The 18,127-nt window shown below is 36.3% G+C and overlaps 3 protein-coding genes across 4 annotated transcripts; 1 reads left to right on the forward strand and 2 right to left on the reverse strand.

The window, feature by feature from the left end:
* The first annotated feature begins 2,299 nt into the window (after positions 1-2,299).
* LOC143589370 (putative disease resistance protein RGA3) lies at positions 2,300-5,008 on the forward strand. The gene has a single exon (XM_077070150.1). It carries the CDS (start codon positions 2,321-2,323, stop codon positions 5,006-5,008), a length of 2,688 nt encoding a protein of 895 aa, XP_076926265.1. The 5' UTR covers positions 2,300-2,320.
* A 349-nt stretch (positions 5,009-5,357) lies between these two features.
* LOC143589379 (exocyst complex component EXO70B1-like) lies at positions 5,358-6,947 on the reverse strand. The gene has a single exon (XM_077070155.1). It carries the CDS (start codon positions 6,945-6,947, stop codon positions 5,358-5,360), a length of 1,590 nt encoding a protein of 529 aa, XP_076926270.1.
* A 981-nt stretch (positions 6,948-7,928) lies between these two features.
* LOC143589839 (uncharacterized) lies at positions 7,929-10,992 on the reverse strand. Of its 2 annotated transcripts, none has more exons than XM_077070488.1 (7): positions 10,672-10,992; positions 10,403-10,600; positions 10,024-10,296; positions 9,834-9,936; positions 9,394-9,512; positions 8,855-9,031; positions 7,929-8,707 (listed from the first exon to the last, which is right to left on the reverse strand). In XM_077070488.1, the coding sequence occupies exons 1-7, from the start codon at positions 10,990-10,992 to the stop codon at positions 7,937-7,939; spliced, it is 1,962 nt and encodes a 653-aa protein (XP_076926603.1). In that variant the 3' UTR covers positions 7,929-7,936. The 2 variants fall into 2 exon arrangements, with proteins under 2 accessions (XP_076926603.1, XP_076926600.1); XM_077070485.1 differs by having other exon boundaries at positions 10,024-10,321; positions 10,356-10,600; positions 10,672-10,986.
* Between the last annotated feature and the right edge of the window lie 7,135 nt (positions 10,993-18,127).

An 18,127-nucleotide genomic window follows, 5' to 3' on the forward strand; every position in this document is an offset into this window, starting at 1 on the left:
ATTGAAGAGAGTACATAAACCAAACACCCAGCTGGAGACTGAGACAACCACCAAAACAAATCTTACTGGTTTTTTCTTTTGCAAAAACATATATAACTTAAGTTTTTGTTTAAGTTTTTGGTTTAGTTGATTTTTAAGAACTATTTTACCATTAAAAGATTAACAAAAACAATCATATATATAGATGTATGTATATTGGTTTTAAATAATACAAATATATTTTGCTCTTTCACAAAAACTACATTAGGCTAGATGTAACAGTGTGTAAAATAGGGCATGCCGCATAGGCACCACACACAGATAAACACCACCCCTATGGAGTGAAAGGGGCGTGGGGCGTAAACTTGGTCGTAGTCATGGGTGATGGAGCTTTATACCATATGTAACTATTATAAGGCAGATAAAGCCCCCACCCACTCCCCAACGGGCATTATAGGTGCATGAAGAGGCGTTGACGTCTTTACAATGACATCATATATGGTTTGGAATAGTAATGATTGAATGACATGTACCAAATACACATGTTTTTGACTAAAAAGAATGATGATAAATACCCCTTAAACCATTACATATGGTCTTTTGGAGATTCTTGTCATCGAATTTAATTATTCGACCAATCCATGAGCTCCACTTGTCCATTTCTTCATGTATTCATTCCGCACTTCTCATTTCACTTTTCACGTGATTATTACAAACGTGAGTATGAGGGTAGAACCAATCTTGCCTACATATTAGGTCTTTAGTTTCACGTTTCACATGACCATTACCCATAACTTATGGTTTGTAAAAGAAACACAAAGAATTGATGCTTTCCAAAAGTGCCAAAGGTTGTTTCCCTCACTCTTCTATATATGTCATGCTTGAAGTAGATGGTTTGAATCTGAGTGTTGTAATAACAAAGATAGACAACATAATTAGGGGGCTAGGACAAACTCTGAAAAACGTGATTAGGGGGCTACACAAGGATGAGTAACATACATGTTAGTTAATATACATGTGAGGAAATCATAGCGATTACTTCATGTGTAGTCATAGCTCTGTACATAAGAACGTTTTGCATTACGTGACGTCCATTCAGCTTTTCAGAGTTTTGCAAAAAAGTGGTGTAGTCAAAACTCTGTATCAATCATTACTCAATTGTTTTTTTTTTTCTTCCTATTTTGCATTTCTAATTTTTTGAATTAAAACTAAACAAATAATATTTTATTATGGACTATAATAAGGTAGTAGATAAACTTTGAGGATTAAACTGTAACTATATTGGTTGTCCATATCTGATATCTTCATCACTTTGCATCTTTCCAAAATCCACACAAACAAAAAGTTGAGGACAAAAAACAACCAATTCTTCTAGTTTCTTCTTGCTTTCTTTCTTTAACTTATTTAGTCAAAACTTATTATCCTTTTGGATAATTTATATCTGCCTTTTGTATACTTAAAACCCTAAATTGAAGGCACGATATCTATACTTGTAACTTGTAAACCTTGCTACTTAATATTATTGCTTTAGAGAATCATTAATTACAGTAGAAACTCTATAAAAAATACACTTGGGACCATCAAAATTTATTAATTAAAAGAGTTATTAATTAATTGATAAATTAATAATTATTAATTTATATATGAATTAATATTTTATTAATTTATAGTAGAATGTTCTGACTCACCCAGAAGAAAATGTAGTTGCACAGTTGTTAACTGATGAAGAAATTATTAAAAACGTTATTGGAATTAATAAAGATGATATCGATGAAGAAGATGATGAAAGTTCTACAATGGAGCCCCCTTCGCGAAACGAAGCTATTAAAGCGGCAATCACATTGAACAATTTCTTGTTGAGCTATGAGAAAACAACACCAGAAGTTCTTACCATGCTAAGGAAAATTAGAGACGAGATTTAAGGGGAAATTGATTTCAACAAAAAACAAAAGACAATTGAGTTATTTTTCAAGAAATCTTCATAAATCATTCATGTAATATGCTATATATAAGGAATTATTAATTTATATTTTATATGGAGTCTAAAGAAATTATCAAAAATGTATTATCTTATAATTTTAGCGAATTATTAATTTAGCATCCTATCCCCGAGTCGGGACCGGCAAAAAATATTATCTTAGAGAGTTTATTAAATAATCGATTATTAATTTATCGAGTTTCTACCGTACGTAATTGTATAAAAAAAGAAAGAATAAAAAAGAAAATAAAAGAGTATGTGGACCAAGTCAAACTTGTCAATAACTTATTCAAAGTAAACGATGATTACCTGACATTTCTAATCATTCATTCATTTAAACTCAGACCTTCAAACCAATCAACAATGGCTGAACATCTTGTCAGAACACTCATAACCAAAGCTACTTCAATTCTATTCCAACATGTTAAACATCATGTCACTCAACTTGTCAACGTTGAAGCTGAGAGAAACAAACTCATCAAGACACTTGCATCCATCCAATCCATACTCCATGATGCAGAAAACAAAGAGATTGAGGATCAACATATTAAAACATGGTTGAAAGATCTTAAACTTACATCCTACGTTATCGACGACACGCTGAATGATTGGAACATGGCTGTTGTTGAAGTCAACGGTAACACATCAAGGTCTAGTTTAACTAACAAGGCATGTCTAGCATTTATGCTCCCTTGTGTTTACTCTAAACAAATGAGTTCTCTTATGAAAGTAGCTATCAAAATCCGAAACATAAATCGAACGTTAGTTTCGATTGATGCTAGAAAGAATGCATTTCGGTTTGATTCAATTTCTTCTAGCCAAAATGGTGTAGAAGTCGGTCTCATTGAGCTTCATAATGTGAATGTTACTACTTCATATGATATCTTCAGTCGAGATGACGAAAAAGAATTTATTTTGAGTAAGTTAACTAGTGAAAATGGTTCACCAATTGTCTTTATATGGGGAATGGGTGGCATTGGGAAAACTACTCTTGCAAAGGTGATATTCAACAGTGTTGAGGTACAAAACCTGTTTGAAGTCAAGGTGTGGGTTAGCGGTTTTCGAATGCCAATCAACCAAATACGCGATTTGGTTAATCAAAAAAGGTTCATGTTGGTGCTAGATGATGTATGGGCAGAGGATTTTAATATATGGAAGCCATTATTATTAGGACTTAATGAAGGTGCATCCGGTAGCAAGATTATGATCACAAGCCGAAATGAAGAAGTTGGAAGGCGGGTTAATGCAATTAAGGATACTTTTATGCACCCTTTAAGAGTCTTATCTGATGAAGACTCTTGGATCGTTTTCAAAAGGTTTGCGTTCGCGGGTAAAAGCGAAGAGTTTTGTGAAAAGTTAAACGAGATTGGGAGGAAAGTGTCGGATAAATGCGGTGGTCTGCCTCTTGCTTTAGAGGCTGTAGGGAGTTTGATGGATTTAAAAGACAGTAAAGAGGAATGGGAACATGTATTAAACGACAAGATTTGGCGGTTGGAGTTAGGAGATCATGTTTCGAACCCATTAATGTTGAGTTACTACAACTTGCCATCAGTCATGAAAAGATGCTTCTGTTATTGTGCTAATTTCCCTAAAGGTACAAAGATAGATGCGGTTAACTTGATCCAAATGTGGATGGGCCAAGGATATCTTGGCTATGATCAAACCGTTGAAATGGAAATAATCGGACGTGGATACTTGAATAGTTTGGTTAGACGGTCTCTATTTCAAGAACCCGAAAGAGACAAAGATAGTGGAACCATTTTGAGGTTTAAAATGCATGACATGGTTCATGATGTTGCAAGTTACCTAATGGAAGACGAATGCTTAACTGTCACGGAAATGCCTAATGAAGTTAAAGAAACTCGTCATTTGACAGTCGCACTTGAGGACGACATTGCATTTCCCATTCCTCATAAACAGTTAGAAAAGCTTTACTCGTTTTCGATACAATCATTCCATGATTGTCCAGAGATGGTTGGTGCTGACTGTGTTACACTCCCGCACGAGTTTTTCAACAACTTCAAGTATCTGAAAACTTTAGACTTGAGTAGGAACATGTTGTTGGTGATTCCAAATGATATAAACAAGTTGAAAAGCTTGTGTTACCTTAACTTATCACATAATCCGTTTTACGAGTTACCCGAAACAGTTTGTGATTTACCAAATCTGCAAACTTTGAAACTAATCGCTTGTTATCATCTAACAAGACTACCTCAAAGCATAGGCAAGCTTGAAAAGTTAAGACATCTTGAGTTTGATGAATCTAGAAGCTTACTAACATTGCCAAAAGGGGTTGCAAAGCTAACCGCTCTTCGGACATTGAGTAAGTTTGTTATAGGCAACGGTGATGATGCAGTGTGTAGTTTTCGTGATCTTAAGAACTTGAATCATCTTCGGGGTTGTCTTGTAATTGAGGGATTGGAACAGACAGATGCAAGTGAGACTAAGGATGCTGAACTTGAAAAGAAGGAACATGTTTCTGATTTGCATATAAATTGCGGTTTCGAGTGGAGTGTGATTGATGGTTTTAAACTGAATTCAAATTTGGAGGTATTAAGAATAGATAAGTATGGTGGTCAAAGGTTTTCCAATTGGATGACAGATCTAACCAACTTAAAGAAGATTAGACTACATGAATGGGCTAATTGCATCGGTTTGCCACCTTTGGGGAAACTGCCATTGCTAAAGGTACTTCATATTGAAGATTTTAAGGCTATTACACATGTTGGCTCCAAGTTTGTTGGAGTGTTGTCCTCATCATCGACATCTACAACTGCATTCCCTAAGTTAGAGAAACTCAAATTCTCGCATATGGAAGACTGGCAAGTATGGAATATGAATTTGATGAATAGTATTAATGTCATGCCTTGCATTCGTTACCTGAATCTTTCACATTGCGACAAGTTACAGTCATTACCGCAGGAGGTTTTAGGCTTACCGATCAAGAAACTGCGCATCCGTAGGTGCGCCTTCTTGAAGCAAAGGTACCAAAACGAAAGTGGAGAGAACATGGAAATGGTGTCACACATCTCAAATGTGCGGATTCAGTAAATGTTGTTTGTTGCTTATTGTGTTTTGAAACACTTTTAAAGTTTGTATTTCAAACAGATTATTGTTAGTGGATTTAATATTAATAAATAATAACTTATATTAAATGTGAAATAAGATCTTTCAATAACTTCAATCTTGTTTCATTATCATGGATCAAAGTTACAATGAATGTTACAAATGAGCCTCTTTTATAGGCTATCTACGAACCGAAACATGTAGTTCAGTCAAAGTAACCGACATAATAACTAGAGGCTTAAATGAAAATGAAATAGCAGCCAAAAGGCCAAGACATTTATGAAACATTGCAAACACATATCTTCAGCTTAACTAAAAGTAGCTCAAGTGTGTTTCAAGGACTAGGAAAGAAACTTAGGATAGCACTTTTAAGTTGTTCAACAGAAAATTTTAAGTCAAGTGTTAAACGCGGTGACGTGTTTAATTGGGCAAGAAATAAAGAATATGATGGAACCAACATTTCTTCTATTGACGCGAGAATATCCTTCAAAAGCTGAAAATCGGGCACTCTTAGTTTTCCCAGATTGATTTGGAGCTTCTTGAACTCGCGATTAAAACTCTTTAATCTCTTCTGCAATGGCTTATTACCTCCAAGAATGCTCAACACTTTTGCAAAAGTCAATCTCAAATACTCGCCTTTCGCTTGATCAAACTTTGCAGACAGCTTCTCAAACCACTCGTCTCCGATCATTTCCTTCACTTCTTGCATTCCGTTAATCTTGTAAACAATATAAAAGAATCTGTTCATCAAATAAAAGTTAATATCAGCAGCATTTTTATATACTTTTGCTTCATCCTCCAACTTGGACACCAAGCACATTATAATCCACATCACATGATACGGCAACTTGTTTTGCAGTCGCGGATCCACAATCACGAAGTCCATCTCAACATCCGCCGTCAGTGGCGGCTTAGATAGATTCAGTTCCATTAAAGTTTGCTTGTTTTGACCGAGCCTGAACACGTAATCCATCACATACTTGCACAAACTATGAATCTTATCAACCGGAACGAGTTGAGACACGTCAGCAATAAGCAGATCCTTCTCAAACTTCTCAACAGCCATACTAGCAGCACCTGCTAGTTTAATAACTATCTGATCTGCATCAGTTCTAATTGATTCAAACAATTGTGTATTAAATAACTCATTCATCTCCGGTATAAGATCCTTAAATGTCTTGTAGAGTTCTAATATTCCAAACAGTCTCTCAGAAGCTATCTTGACACAGCTTAGATTCATGGCAATATCGAGCAATTGATTCGTGTAAACGTTGGTGATTCTCAGGAAACAATCATTATCCACATTGTCACCGAGATCTCCAAATATTTTCTCGCACAGTTGTTTCTCATACAAGAATATTTTTCTGAAACAGATCTTCGCTGATCTCATCCACACTTTGATTATCGACTCCAGCTCGTTCCACTCCATTTTCCTAGCATCTTCGTTGCTTAATTTCTGAATACTGAGCTTCTGATAACTCGAACCAATGCAGTGTTTTCGATTGCTAATGTATGCCTCTTTACACTCTAGAAGATATCCCGCGATGTTCATTCTGTTAACAATACTTCGAAGATCGTCGATCACCGTCACATTCAATGCACTAGCATATTGATAATCATCCACGTAACTGTTGGAACCGGTGTCCGTCATTGTAGTGCTGGAATCCAGATTATGATCAGTTGACTTGTTATTCATCTTTAATATGTTGTGCATCTCATGTGCAAGTATACTCATGGCGGTCTGGATCACGGATTTCGCTCTAGTTTGATCGTATGCGGTTCCACAACCGATCGAGGATTGGACTGCGTCAACTGCTTGTAAGAACTGGTCGATTTCGTGGCGTGTGCTGGTGAAGATGTATGACTTGTTGTTGGATGTGGAAGTGTGCTGTGAAATGAGTTTGATTGATGAGTCAAGTGTCATTGTGGTTTAGAGTTTATTGTGTGATTGAAGATATGTTTTGATGTATGAGAATTATTATTATTAAGAATAAAAGTTTAAGAAATTGAAGAAATGATTAGGATTTGAAGAATTTAATGGTTTATTTCTTCAGAAAGTTTGTAAAGTGTGGTTGTGTTGTGAGTTGACTTAATCTCTCTGCTGCTTCTAAGAAAGTCTACTTTAAGTAATCAAACTTTTTGGCTTATATAAATATTAGCCAAGCAAGTTACTCGCCGTCTTTTAAGACTACTTGGAATTAATAATTAAAGAGAGAAATATTAAGTAAATATACTTTCAAACGTGTGTAGTAATTTAAGTAAATAATATAAAATGTTTGTTTATGTAAAAGTGAACGAGTTGTAATTTTCTGATTTTTTTTATTTAGAAATTTATTTCCACTACGTTAACTGATTTTGTTAAAACCCGCAAATGAGCCTGACAATATATATAATTTATTACTAGTAAGGATATTTTTGTCGATTTACACTATATATCTTAACTGACAATGGCTACCGGTGTTAATAAAGTGGATGGAAATGACAACTTTTAGAAACCATGAAAAACTTGTTTATGACAGAGATGACAAAGGAGAGCATACACAAAAACGAAAATGATAGTTCACTCTATTTGGTATTTTTGTTATTTCATACTAACTTAACATACTATAACTAACGAAGCTAGTGATTTGGACTGAAATGACAAGAAAATAAAACTAAGAACGAAAATGGCATTTCTTTCACCTTTAATTTCAATCTCCTTTGGTTTAAAAATTATGCCAAGTGAATTGGGTAAAATAATCAAGTATACCTTATCTAAAACTAAGCATTCATGTTCTGCTCCTATTATCAAAATTGTAAATGCTAAATAACAAAGGAAAATCACATAAACTAAAAGCTACCAAAACAAATACCGAAAGCAACAAAACATTAGTTCCCCTATAAACACACCACTGTAAGGTGAACATAATGTTGCTACAACACAAGTTCAATTTCGCCCGAGCTACTACGACTCTTTAATGATGTATCGACTTTCTCGAGTTCCTGTATCAGTTTCTCAATCTGTCTTCTATAAACAGGCATAAAATGATCCGCAATCATACTACGCGATAATCTGATCTTACTGTACAACGATCGTGGAGTTAAAAATAATCCCACTTTCTCTTCCACCACGCGATCCTGATCCTGATCCTGATCCTGATCCTGCTCGCCATTATCGCTTTCACTCGAAGACACCTTGTCATCGGTCCCACTTTTCACAACTTGAGGGATTGTGACAATATGCATAATCTTACCAGCTGGAAAAAACCTATGCGCTTCTTTCGTTTCGGGTGTCGGGTTTTTCCCACCCTCCGCGATAGCTGCTGCTTCCTCCTCTTCCCTCATTTCCTTTGTCACGTCAGCCTCCTCCTGGCCTTCACTTTGGTCATACAGCTCGTGTTCAAGTTGTTCCCACAATTCAAATTCAGTCATTCTGTCTTCATGGGTGCCTGCCAAGTCAGCGTTGGCCTCGTCATCATGAGGATCATCGGAATGCCATGCGGTTGAAGCTTCTGATGAAGATACAGGGCATTCGAGAGCTGTTGAGATGCTTTCGGCTTCGATGTTGGAAGATGATGATTCTTGAGAATTCGAAGTTCCAGACACGGGGCGACGGCGGGGCCCCATGCATGACCATGATGATATGTCGACAGATGGGCGGGTCCATGCAGCTTGAGCCATGCTTTGGGCTCTCCTCATCACAACCTAAAATCACAATCATATGCAGCTTTCACTTTACATAAAAATAAATGAAGGTTGTCTTTTAAAAAGGTGTTTCGGGTCAACCAAACCAGACCAATACCAAAAATAATCATTTTAGTCAAACCGTTAGAAACGGGACATGGGGCTTACCTGCGTACCACTAGATACAGGACGGAGAATTTGACCAGCACCAGCAACTTTTGCTTTAGCACTTGCAATTGATGGAAGTCTAGAACCCAAAGCTGTTGCAGATCGATAAAAGGTTTTAAGAATCCTCGTGTGTTCAATCTGAGTCCTCAGATCGTTTAGCCAAGCTGATGCTGTAACCTATACATAAAACGTTGTTAGGCGCTGCACAAAACCTCTAAACACACTGACTTTAAATAGCAGAATTAGCGCGATGGGTGGGTCAGGAAATGGATCAAAATAATTTTGGTCAAAAAAGGTCCATTTTTAGTATGGATCGAAATGAATTGTGTTGACCAACAAAAACTCTTTTGCCATTTTTTAAAAAATGAATGCATTAAATATGATTAAAAAATGAATACTAATGTGTTAAATGAGAGGTTCTTGCCCATGACATTATCAAAATAACTATAATGATCCAAAGCAATCCTGAATTTTGATGTATAACAGAGCATCCTAAGATCAAATCTACAATCTTTAGTATTCAAAATGACCAAATTTACCTCTGCCCGTAAATCATCCACTGAAGCAGCTGAAAATGTAGGGACCAGATCAGCTCCATTAATAACAGATGTAATAAATTCATTGCCTGAATCGGCTAGCTCCCAAGTCATGCACGCACCTAAAAATATTAAGAACTGAATTACATCGACACCCAATAACTAGAAAATGTAAATAATTGGAATATATAGAGTTTATAGGAGGTGATTTGTACACACTTTACTTTTGACTATTTTACCCTAACGCCACTTTTACTCACTCCTCTTTACCATTTGACTTTTGAGGGTAAAATAGTCAAAATAAATTAAATTGGTGATTTGGTGTGGACAAATTACCTCCAACAGCTTATTTACAGAATGGTAAACAATTACAGCTGACCACAATATAATCAACATGAAGATAATAATAGTTTAGAAATTGGATTAAATGAATGATAATGAACCTGGAGCAAATGTAACACAAGTAGTTGTAGAAAATTCTTTCTGCTCCCGTAACACATAAGTTAGAAGTGCAGCAGTTCCACCGCCCAACGAGTGGCCAACTATCTGCATCAGATATTAATTTTAAATATTAAATGTGCATAAACCATATGTAAGATGAAAAAACTACTAGTGTAAGGTTATGCTGAATACCTGTAGCTTATAATCGGGATGATCTTGAAGCGCTTTTAGAAGAACGGGAGTTGCCAACTTGGCAATCCATCGTGCAGCTGCAACCATTCCACAGTGAGCATAACCCAAAATTACATCACTAACTCCACCCTCATGTACAACTGTATGATGAAATGGTACAACTGCTCCAGTGGCAGCAGTTAGTGTGTCCTTAATGCTATGAGTTCCACGAATCAATAAAAGAAACGTTTTTGTCTTGTGGTTGATTAATATTGTAAACGCTGGTTTCAAAATCTGCAATGAGAAACAAATAAATAAACTACCATGTCAAATTTATTCATAATAAAAATCACAAACAAACAGAAAAAAAAACATGCTTTGGTGTGCAGAGACAACTTACTCCAGCTTTAGGTTCCTGAATAAGAACGTCTTCAGTTAAAAAACCGGTTTCTTCTAAAAATACAGGAAACGTTTTTTTCGAAAAGTGCCAGCAAAGAGTCAACAAGTACAACAAATATCTAAGCTTGGAAACTATCTCGGGTCCCGCAAGCTGCAGGCTGTCTTTTCCACCAAATACACTACTAACATGCAAATTCCCCTGCAGAACATGAAACAAACATTATAGACCAACAACTAGCAATAAATATAACAAGACCGGTTGTGTTGAACCTGTCGTTTTAACAAGTAACTAATTCCAAAGGCCAAGTCTCCAATCGGCCACTTCCCCAGAGTTTCTGAATACGTAAACCGAAGCGTCTCGGACAACGTTGAAATCGTTTCCAACCACGTCGCAGGCGCCTGAATCAATCTATTAGAAACTCGTTCGACTCCCAAAGGCCCGTGATTTTGCACAAGACTTTCACTTTCATTTGCATTATCATTTTCATCATCATCATGTTGAGCTGTAACAGGTGCCTGCAGTTTCTTATTTAAAGTATAATACAAGAGAGCAGCCGCACCGGCTGCGGTCGCCATCGTTGCTGTTGCCATCGGATTATTAACACAATATCTGCTGCACAAAAACAAAAGATAATCTAAAAAACTGAAAACATGATTCTCCAAACTAAAAACTAAAAAACTCCTATGAAATTTAAGGCTATTTATTTATTTTTGACTATAACCAAACAATTAATTGCTAAACTAAAAAAATTACATTTTTGAATAGCAAATCCGATCCTACTTTCAATTTCGATGTGAACATTAGTTGTTTAAATAGATACATAAACTTTTAGCTTAAGAATGATAAAAAATATTATTGGAAGATAAGTAATTAATTTGTAGAATTGGGATTGGGATAAAGTAATATTGTAAAGGAAGAAATGAAATGCGTTTACTACAAGAAACGAATTTACTTAACGAAGTGATAACAAGTAATAAGTAATCGTGATAATATATAAACCCTAAAAACTTGAGTCAGTTTTATTATATTGAAACAATTATTATTAAGGAACAGATTGCTTACGAACCTGAGAAGACGTGTGTTGATGAGTTGCCAAAGAAGCAATCTGTTGGAGAAAGAGACTCATAAACCGACCTACCTAGGTTATGTTAGGCTATAATAATATGATGAAGGGATCGTGGGAGTTTGGAGTTGATGGATGTATGTGTGAAAACGAGAATATGAGATTGAGAGCTGGTCAATCAGTCTGACAGTTTCTAGACCTTTTGATTTTGGCTTACGCCTTCACAGACTTTGTTTGGGTTATAAATACACTATCCGTGTGTTTTGAGTTTGACTATCGTCTTTCATAGATTTACAGCAATTCGGACCCACAAGCACTCTCGTTTATTTAACCTAAATTCATGGTTATGGGTCTTACCAAAACCAGATAATTCTTTAACGGGTTATAACATCTTATTAAATTAAAAATTAATCTTACCAATTATTTGATATGAAAATCCTACAAAATAGAAATATACTAAAATTTAATATCCAATTTAAAAAGAAAAAGATATTATTTATAATTAATAAACAATTTTATTGTAAAAAACATAAGCGGGTCATGGGTCACCAAATCCAGATAGCTTTTAAACGGGTTATAACATATTATTTATTTATGAAAGCCTTTCATCATCAAACCCTAAGTATATTATTAACTTTCTTACAATAAAGAAAATTAAAATCCAAAAAATAAATATTAAAAAACGAAAAATGTAAAACAACCATTCTCCCAAGCAATCAGATTATCTTATTTGTAAATGAAGGTTTCTCACGCATTTGACCCGAATTCACGGGTAAAGGTCTCACCAAACCCAGATAGCTCTTAAATGGGTTATAACATCTTATTATATTAAAAAATAATCTCATCAAATATTTAATATGAAAATCCTATAATATAGAAATATACTAAAAATTAATATCATATTTTATTTAAAAAAAATTATTTATAATTAAGAAACAATTTTATAATAAAGAAAATAAACGGGTAATGGGTATCATCAAACCCAGATAGCTTTTAAATCCGATTATAACATATCATTTATTTGTAAAACCATTTCATCATCAAACCTCAAGTATATTAATTATTAACTTTCTTTCAATAAATAAAATTAAAATCCAAATATACATATATAAATATTAAAAACGAATAATGTGACATTCGTCAATTTTCGATCCATACTTGTATTTGTAAAGCCGCTTGTATTTGTAAACCCGACCCGTTGGGTCGTTTCGATGTATTGTATTATTTGTTTATCATTAATAGAAGCGTTCCCGACATTTATGTTAAAACGTTCGTTCATTTATTACTACGTTCCATTTCTCGAGACTTATCGATAACCCGCTTAAACGCGTAAATAATCCAAAACCGAAACTATATAATTAAATTATAAAGTTGGGGTTAAAAGTGTAAAACTTGGAAACTATAATTAAAAGGTATTTAAATTCCATTTAAAAGTCTTAAACTTCAAGGTCCAAAGTGTAACATACTTAAAATATATTAAAACCCTACCCCCCCCCTCATTCCATGTTTTTTCGGCCACCGCCGTCAGCAACAGCGCGCGGATTCCGGCCAACCCAAACGCCCCTAATTGCAATCCTTTAACCAAAATTATTATTCCAGAACATTCTCGCCAGCTAATTACACCAATATCTACTTCTAATTTTAGTTAACACGCGTTTACACCGACGATATTGACCCGCGAATCACGCCGGAAAATCCGGAAAATCAAATCGAAGTATTTAACGCATACACGCTCCCTTAGCTAGTATAAATAGGATCCTTACACTTGACACAATTCGCTCACACTTCTCAATCCCCCAATAATACACCGACTTATCTGTAATTGGGAGTTCTATTTCTGTTTTTCCGACGACCTTGTTCTCGGCCAATTCAAAACATTATAAGGTAATTAATATATGCTTGTTAACGTCGTTTAACCTATAATCAATAACCCTAACTTAATTGAGCAAACATTGAACGGAAACTGAGAATTGAATTATTAGGGTTTATGTTCTTGATATGAAAAAAAAGATGAACCTGGATATTACTATTAAATTTATTTTCTTATACCTTAACTGAATTGGTTGTTAGTCCACCTGGTTAGCACGTTAGCATAACAAAGATCAGACCCGGGTTCGAAATCCGAGTCACACACCCCTTTTTCTCTTTTTATATATAAGCTGCTACATTTTGTTATTATTATTAATATAAGCTATAAACTGTTAATATATAAATATATTAAAAACCCAACCTAAAATGGATGTTTTCCCCTAGAGTAGCTGGTTAAACACGAAGCTTATAACTCCAAGACCCGGGTTCGAAACCCGGGTCAGTCACATTTTTTTTAGTATTAATTAAATTCAATTTATTAATATTATTAAATCATTTTATCAAATAAAATCAAAATAAACTTATAAAAACTTTTTTAAAATTATATAAATTAACTATAAATTGTATCTCACCTTTTTACATTTAAAACCCAAGTTTCTCGTTTTCGTAAACCGTTATTAAAAACCGCTTATTAAATGTAACGTAAACTTTAAGTTCCTAAACATCGCCTCGTTAAAGCAACAACTTTATTTTCGACTTATAAACAATGGTTCAAGCATTTCGGAAGTATAAACTTTGTTTTCTCGCCATTAAAATGCTTAATTAATAAGAAAATAAGCAAAAATATAAAATAACACCTTACAAGTTATACAATAAAAACACCCCGTACAATTATCGATTAAGTCTCGTTTTTACTCAATTTAGTTAGCGCGGATCGCTTGCTTCGGTTTACGTGACGTGTTCGGTTGTGGTTATTCTCAAACGCTTTCAAGTACTTATTCCCTTTTCGCCTCAATCACTAAGGTGAGTTTTTCACCACCACTTTTTAAATGTTTTAATGATTGGGGTAGCATATGTATCCTTATAAAAATTCAAGTATTGTTTCTTCAATTACAAAACTACAATTTGTATATGGACTTGTGTGTTACTTGTATTACTTGCACGATTGGGAAGCCTCATTAAGTATGATCATACGCCCCCCCTTGCACTGCGGTCTATTTGTATCGAGTGGAAAATAGCCTTATTATCCAAGTACGTTGGTTGTTACCAATTAGAAAGGACCTTACTTGCACGATTATCCAAGTACGTTGGTTGTTACCAACTGGAAAGGACTTACTTGCTCATTTATCACTTGTCCATGAGTTGTACAGTTTTTATGTATGTATTTAAAACTGTGGAAACTCACCGGCTATTTATAGCTGACTTTATTTTATACATATGTTACAGGTACGATGATTAGAGGATGAAGTATGAAGGCACCTAGAATGCTTAGGATATTTAATAAATGAATTATTGTTTACCTTTGATTTAAACTTGTATTGTTGACTTGTTGAACTTGTGTACTTGGCAATTTAATGAGTTAATGTTATTATGGTCACTTAATAGTGCCACGTGTTTTTGAACAATCTGTACGTCACACTCGGGCGTTTCCGCTTAAGCCGGGGTGTTACAGATTGATATCAGAGCCGTGGCTATAAGATAGGGCATTAGACGTAGTGTTCTAGTTTAGCTATAGCTTAATTGTTTAAATTGTTTAGGTTGCATGATTAGAAAATTATGTGGGCCTTTATTTGATTGTTCGAACGCACTTACTATTATTGCTATATTGCTTAATTCGTTTACGCCTCATGTACACAAAAGCACACACAAGTCTAAGGCTTAGGCCTAAAAATCAAAATTTTCAAAGGATTTACAAACAAGTTTCGTTTGGGTGTTCCGATAATTCTTCTGCATAAAGATGATTCGTCATGGCGGGTATGTAGTAATTGGAAGGGGGACGTGTTTGTTTCCCAAACTCTTGACACCAAGGTTCATGAAACCTAAGGATAACCAATGCGTATATATCTAATTAGACGTTGGACCAGGTTGCTTACCTGGAGAGTTCGGGAAGGGCATGGAACTTATTAGGCCAAAATATACCACCCAAATGCCATATGAGTCACCACTTTATGTTTTCAACCGTGATCATGCCCTCTTTGTGATAAGGATATGGTTGCATCCCTTAGGATGTCATGCAAGTCATGGTGATTCATGCAACATGTGACTCCGACCCTCAATGTTTTACAATGTGTTTTAACCGAAAGCCTGTCAAGTCGTGGTGATACACGAATACCCAGCTTTTGGTTTGATTTATTTTCGAAATTTCGATTTTGTGTTGGAACATAAGAGTCCATGGTGGTTCATGAAAACTCTAAGTCCCTCACAACACTTATATTATATTTATGGTTTTCACATTTTTTTTACAAACTTTACAAAAAGATTTATTTTCTTTATATATATCATGCACTATTCAGAGTCCTACGATTTTTGTTACCCTTGTTCGCAGAATGGCTTCCCGTAACCTTAAGCGCCGATCATCTGGAACCTCTAGCCGCAAGATAACTTCTCAGATCACCAAGCACCTGACAGCGGTCCTCCCTAATATCATGACTCAGATGCACCAGAACATCTTGGCTAACGTTAACCCTCCTCCTCCTCCCCCGCCTTCAGCTCCTGTTGTAACCTAGAAGAACTTTACTGATGCCAAACCTACCAAGTGTAATGGAACTCAAGGTGCCACTGCCCTACTTCAGTGGTATGAAAAGATGAAAAGCGTGTTTTACCAAATTGAATGTCCTGATGATAAGCGAACCCGATTCGCTACAGGTATGTTTGAGGAAGGTGCACTTACATGGTGAGTCAAGGAAAAGACGAACCGCAGTACTGAAGCTGCCATGGCCTTGCCATGGAACGAATTGAAGGATCTCATGACCCAACAGTTTTGCCCTCCAAATGAGCTTATGAATTTAGAGGCTGAGTTTTGAAACCTTAAGCAAGAGGGTGGTGAGCACTCCGCTTACACCACTCGTTTTAACGAACTTAGTGTGTTGGTGCCGCATCTTGTTACCCCTACCTCGCGTGCCATCGAGAAGTACATTAGGGGACTACCGAGGTAGAATCAAGATAGTGTTTTCAGTAGTTTGCCTAAAGAACCTGGCGACGCAATCAACCTAGCCGCAACCTTAATTGATAACCATGTCAAAGCCGGGACTTTGACATTGAAATCATCCAAGAAACCGGTCGATAAACCTGTTGCTGAACCCAAACCTGAATCATCCAAACCCGCATACTCCTTCCAAAATCGCAACAAGAAGCGCAAGAACTATGTGCTAACCCAACAACCCCAACCTCAAGCCAATCCCGCACCACCTCTCAAGAAACCCTGGCGGACCTCACCCGTTTTGTAGCACTTGCCAACGTCACCATCCCGCCTATGCCTCTTGCCGACAGTGCACCCGTTGCAACCGTTATGGGCATCTTAGCCCCACTTGGCGTGAAACCACCATAGCGGCTCCCCTGTGGGCTGCTCCACCGAATCCCCTACTCGTACCATATGTCCAACCCATCAACTAAATGAGAGCTTTTATATAATTGTGGCGGCCTTGGCCACTTATACAACGCGTGTCCACGACTCGCAAACGTGAACACACTTCGGCTGGCTCCTGCTTCGCAATTCCAGCTCCAAGCTTATAAAGCCTACCAAGCGATTCAGCCACAAGCTCCTCAATTGTTGGCTAATCAAGCTCCACCACCGCTAGCTATTCAAGCACATGCTCCTCAAGATGGACAAGCCGCTCAAGCCATTGCAGCTCCTCAAGATAACCGTGGGCGTTCTTTCATGATGAATGCCCACCAAGCGCAACAAAACGGTGATGTGGTGAACGGTACATTTCTTGTTGACGACCAATTTGCAACCATTTTATTTGATACCGGTGCCGATATGAGTTTCATATCCTTAGAATTTGAACTGTTGCTTGCTAAACCTCGGTCTAAACTTAAGAGCTCGTACACTGTTGAAGTAGCGAATGGTAAATCCGTGACGATCGATTCCGTTATTCGAAGTTGCAAGATGAATCTTAATGGCTACATATTCTCAATCGATCTCATCCCGATGCAATTAGGAAGTTTCGACATCATAGTAGGCATGGATTGTCTGTCCTCTCACCGTGCTGAAATCGTTTGCTTTCAGATACACCATTCTGTTGAGGAACATAAGGTGCACTGAATTCCCGATGAATTCCTTTCTGAATGCAAAAGAAATCCAATACATTATTCCTGAATTCAGTTCCGTTGTCACTACGAATTCGTCTCACTTTTAGTTTGTAAAATGGTTCGATTTTTGTGATAAGATTCTGGATTAAGACAGAAGTCTGATCCTTCGATCCCATAAATAACGCCCATGAGTAACGTGAGAAATCATCCGTTACTACTAAACAGTAAAAATCTCCATCAATACTGGCACGATTCACCGGACCGAAGAGATCCATATGAAGTCGTTCCAGAGGAGTAACAATCGTGTTTAGTGATTTGCTTGGATGTGATTTCTTCTTTTGTTTCCCCTTCTTGCAGGCGACGCAGTGATCATTGAACTTGAATTTATTGAGGGACACACCATCCACTAAATCGTTTGACATAAGAAAGTTCATCTTTCGTAAGTGAATGTGTCCCATGCGTCCATGCCAAAGAATAGAATCCTTTTTAGTAGCTTTTGATACGAAGCAAGTAACTGAGGGTGAAACCGGTACATCATAACTCATGTCAAGTATATAAATATCATTTGATCGAGGTGATCTAATGACAACCATGTCTTCAGG

The sequence above is a fragment of the Bidens hawaiensis genome, unplaced genomic scaffold (genome assembly GCF_021521415.1).
Source record: "Bidens hawaiensis isolate Kalapana, Puna unplaced genomic scaffold, B.hawaiensis_p1.1 tig00001597_1, whole genome shotgun sequence".
Classification (NCBI taxonomy): Eukaryota; Viridiplantae; Streptophyta; class Magnoliopsida; order Asterales; family Asteraceae; genus Bidens; species Bidens hawaiensis.

What these genes read in the sequence shown, in the direction of transcription:
- LOC143589370 (XM_077070150.1), top strand. Translation starts at nt 2,321, where the DNA reads ATGGCTGAACATCTTGTCAGAACACTCATAACCAAAGCTACTTCAATT.
- LOC143589379 (XM_077070155.1), bottom strand. Translation starts at nt 6,947, where the DNA reads ATGACACTTGACTCATCAATCAAACTCATTTCACAGCACACTTCCACA.
- LOC143589839 (XM_077070485.1), bottom strand. Translation starts at nt 10,977, where the DNA reads ATGGCGACCGCAGCCGGTGCGGCTGCTCTCTTGTATTATACTTTAAAT. An exon ending in ATCCCGATTATAAGCTACAG is followed by an intron (nt 9,937 to 10,023) that starts GTATTCAGCATA and finishes TATCTGATGCAG; the next exon opens with ATAGTTGGCCACTCGTTGGG. An exon ending in TTGTGTTACATTTGCTCCAG is followed by an intron (nt 9,513 to 9,833) that starts GTTCATTATCAT and finishes TAATATTTTTAG; the next exon opens with GTGCGTGCATGACTTGGGAG.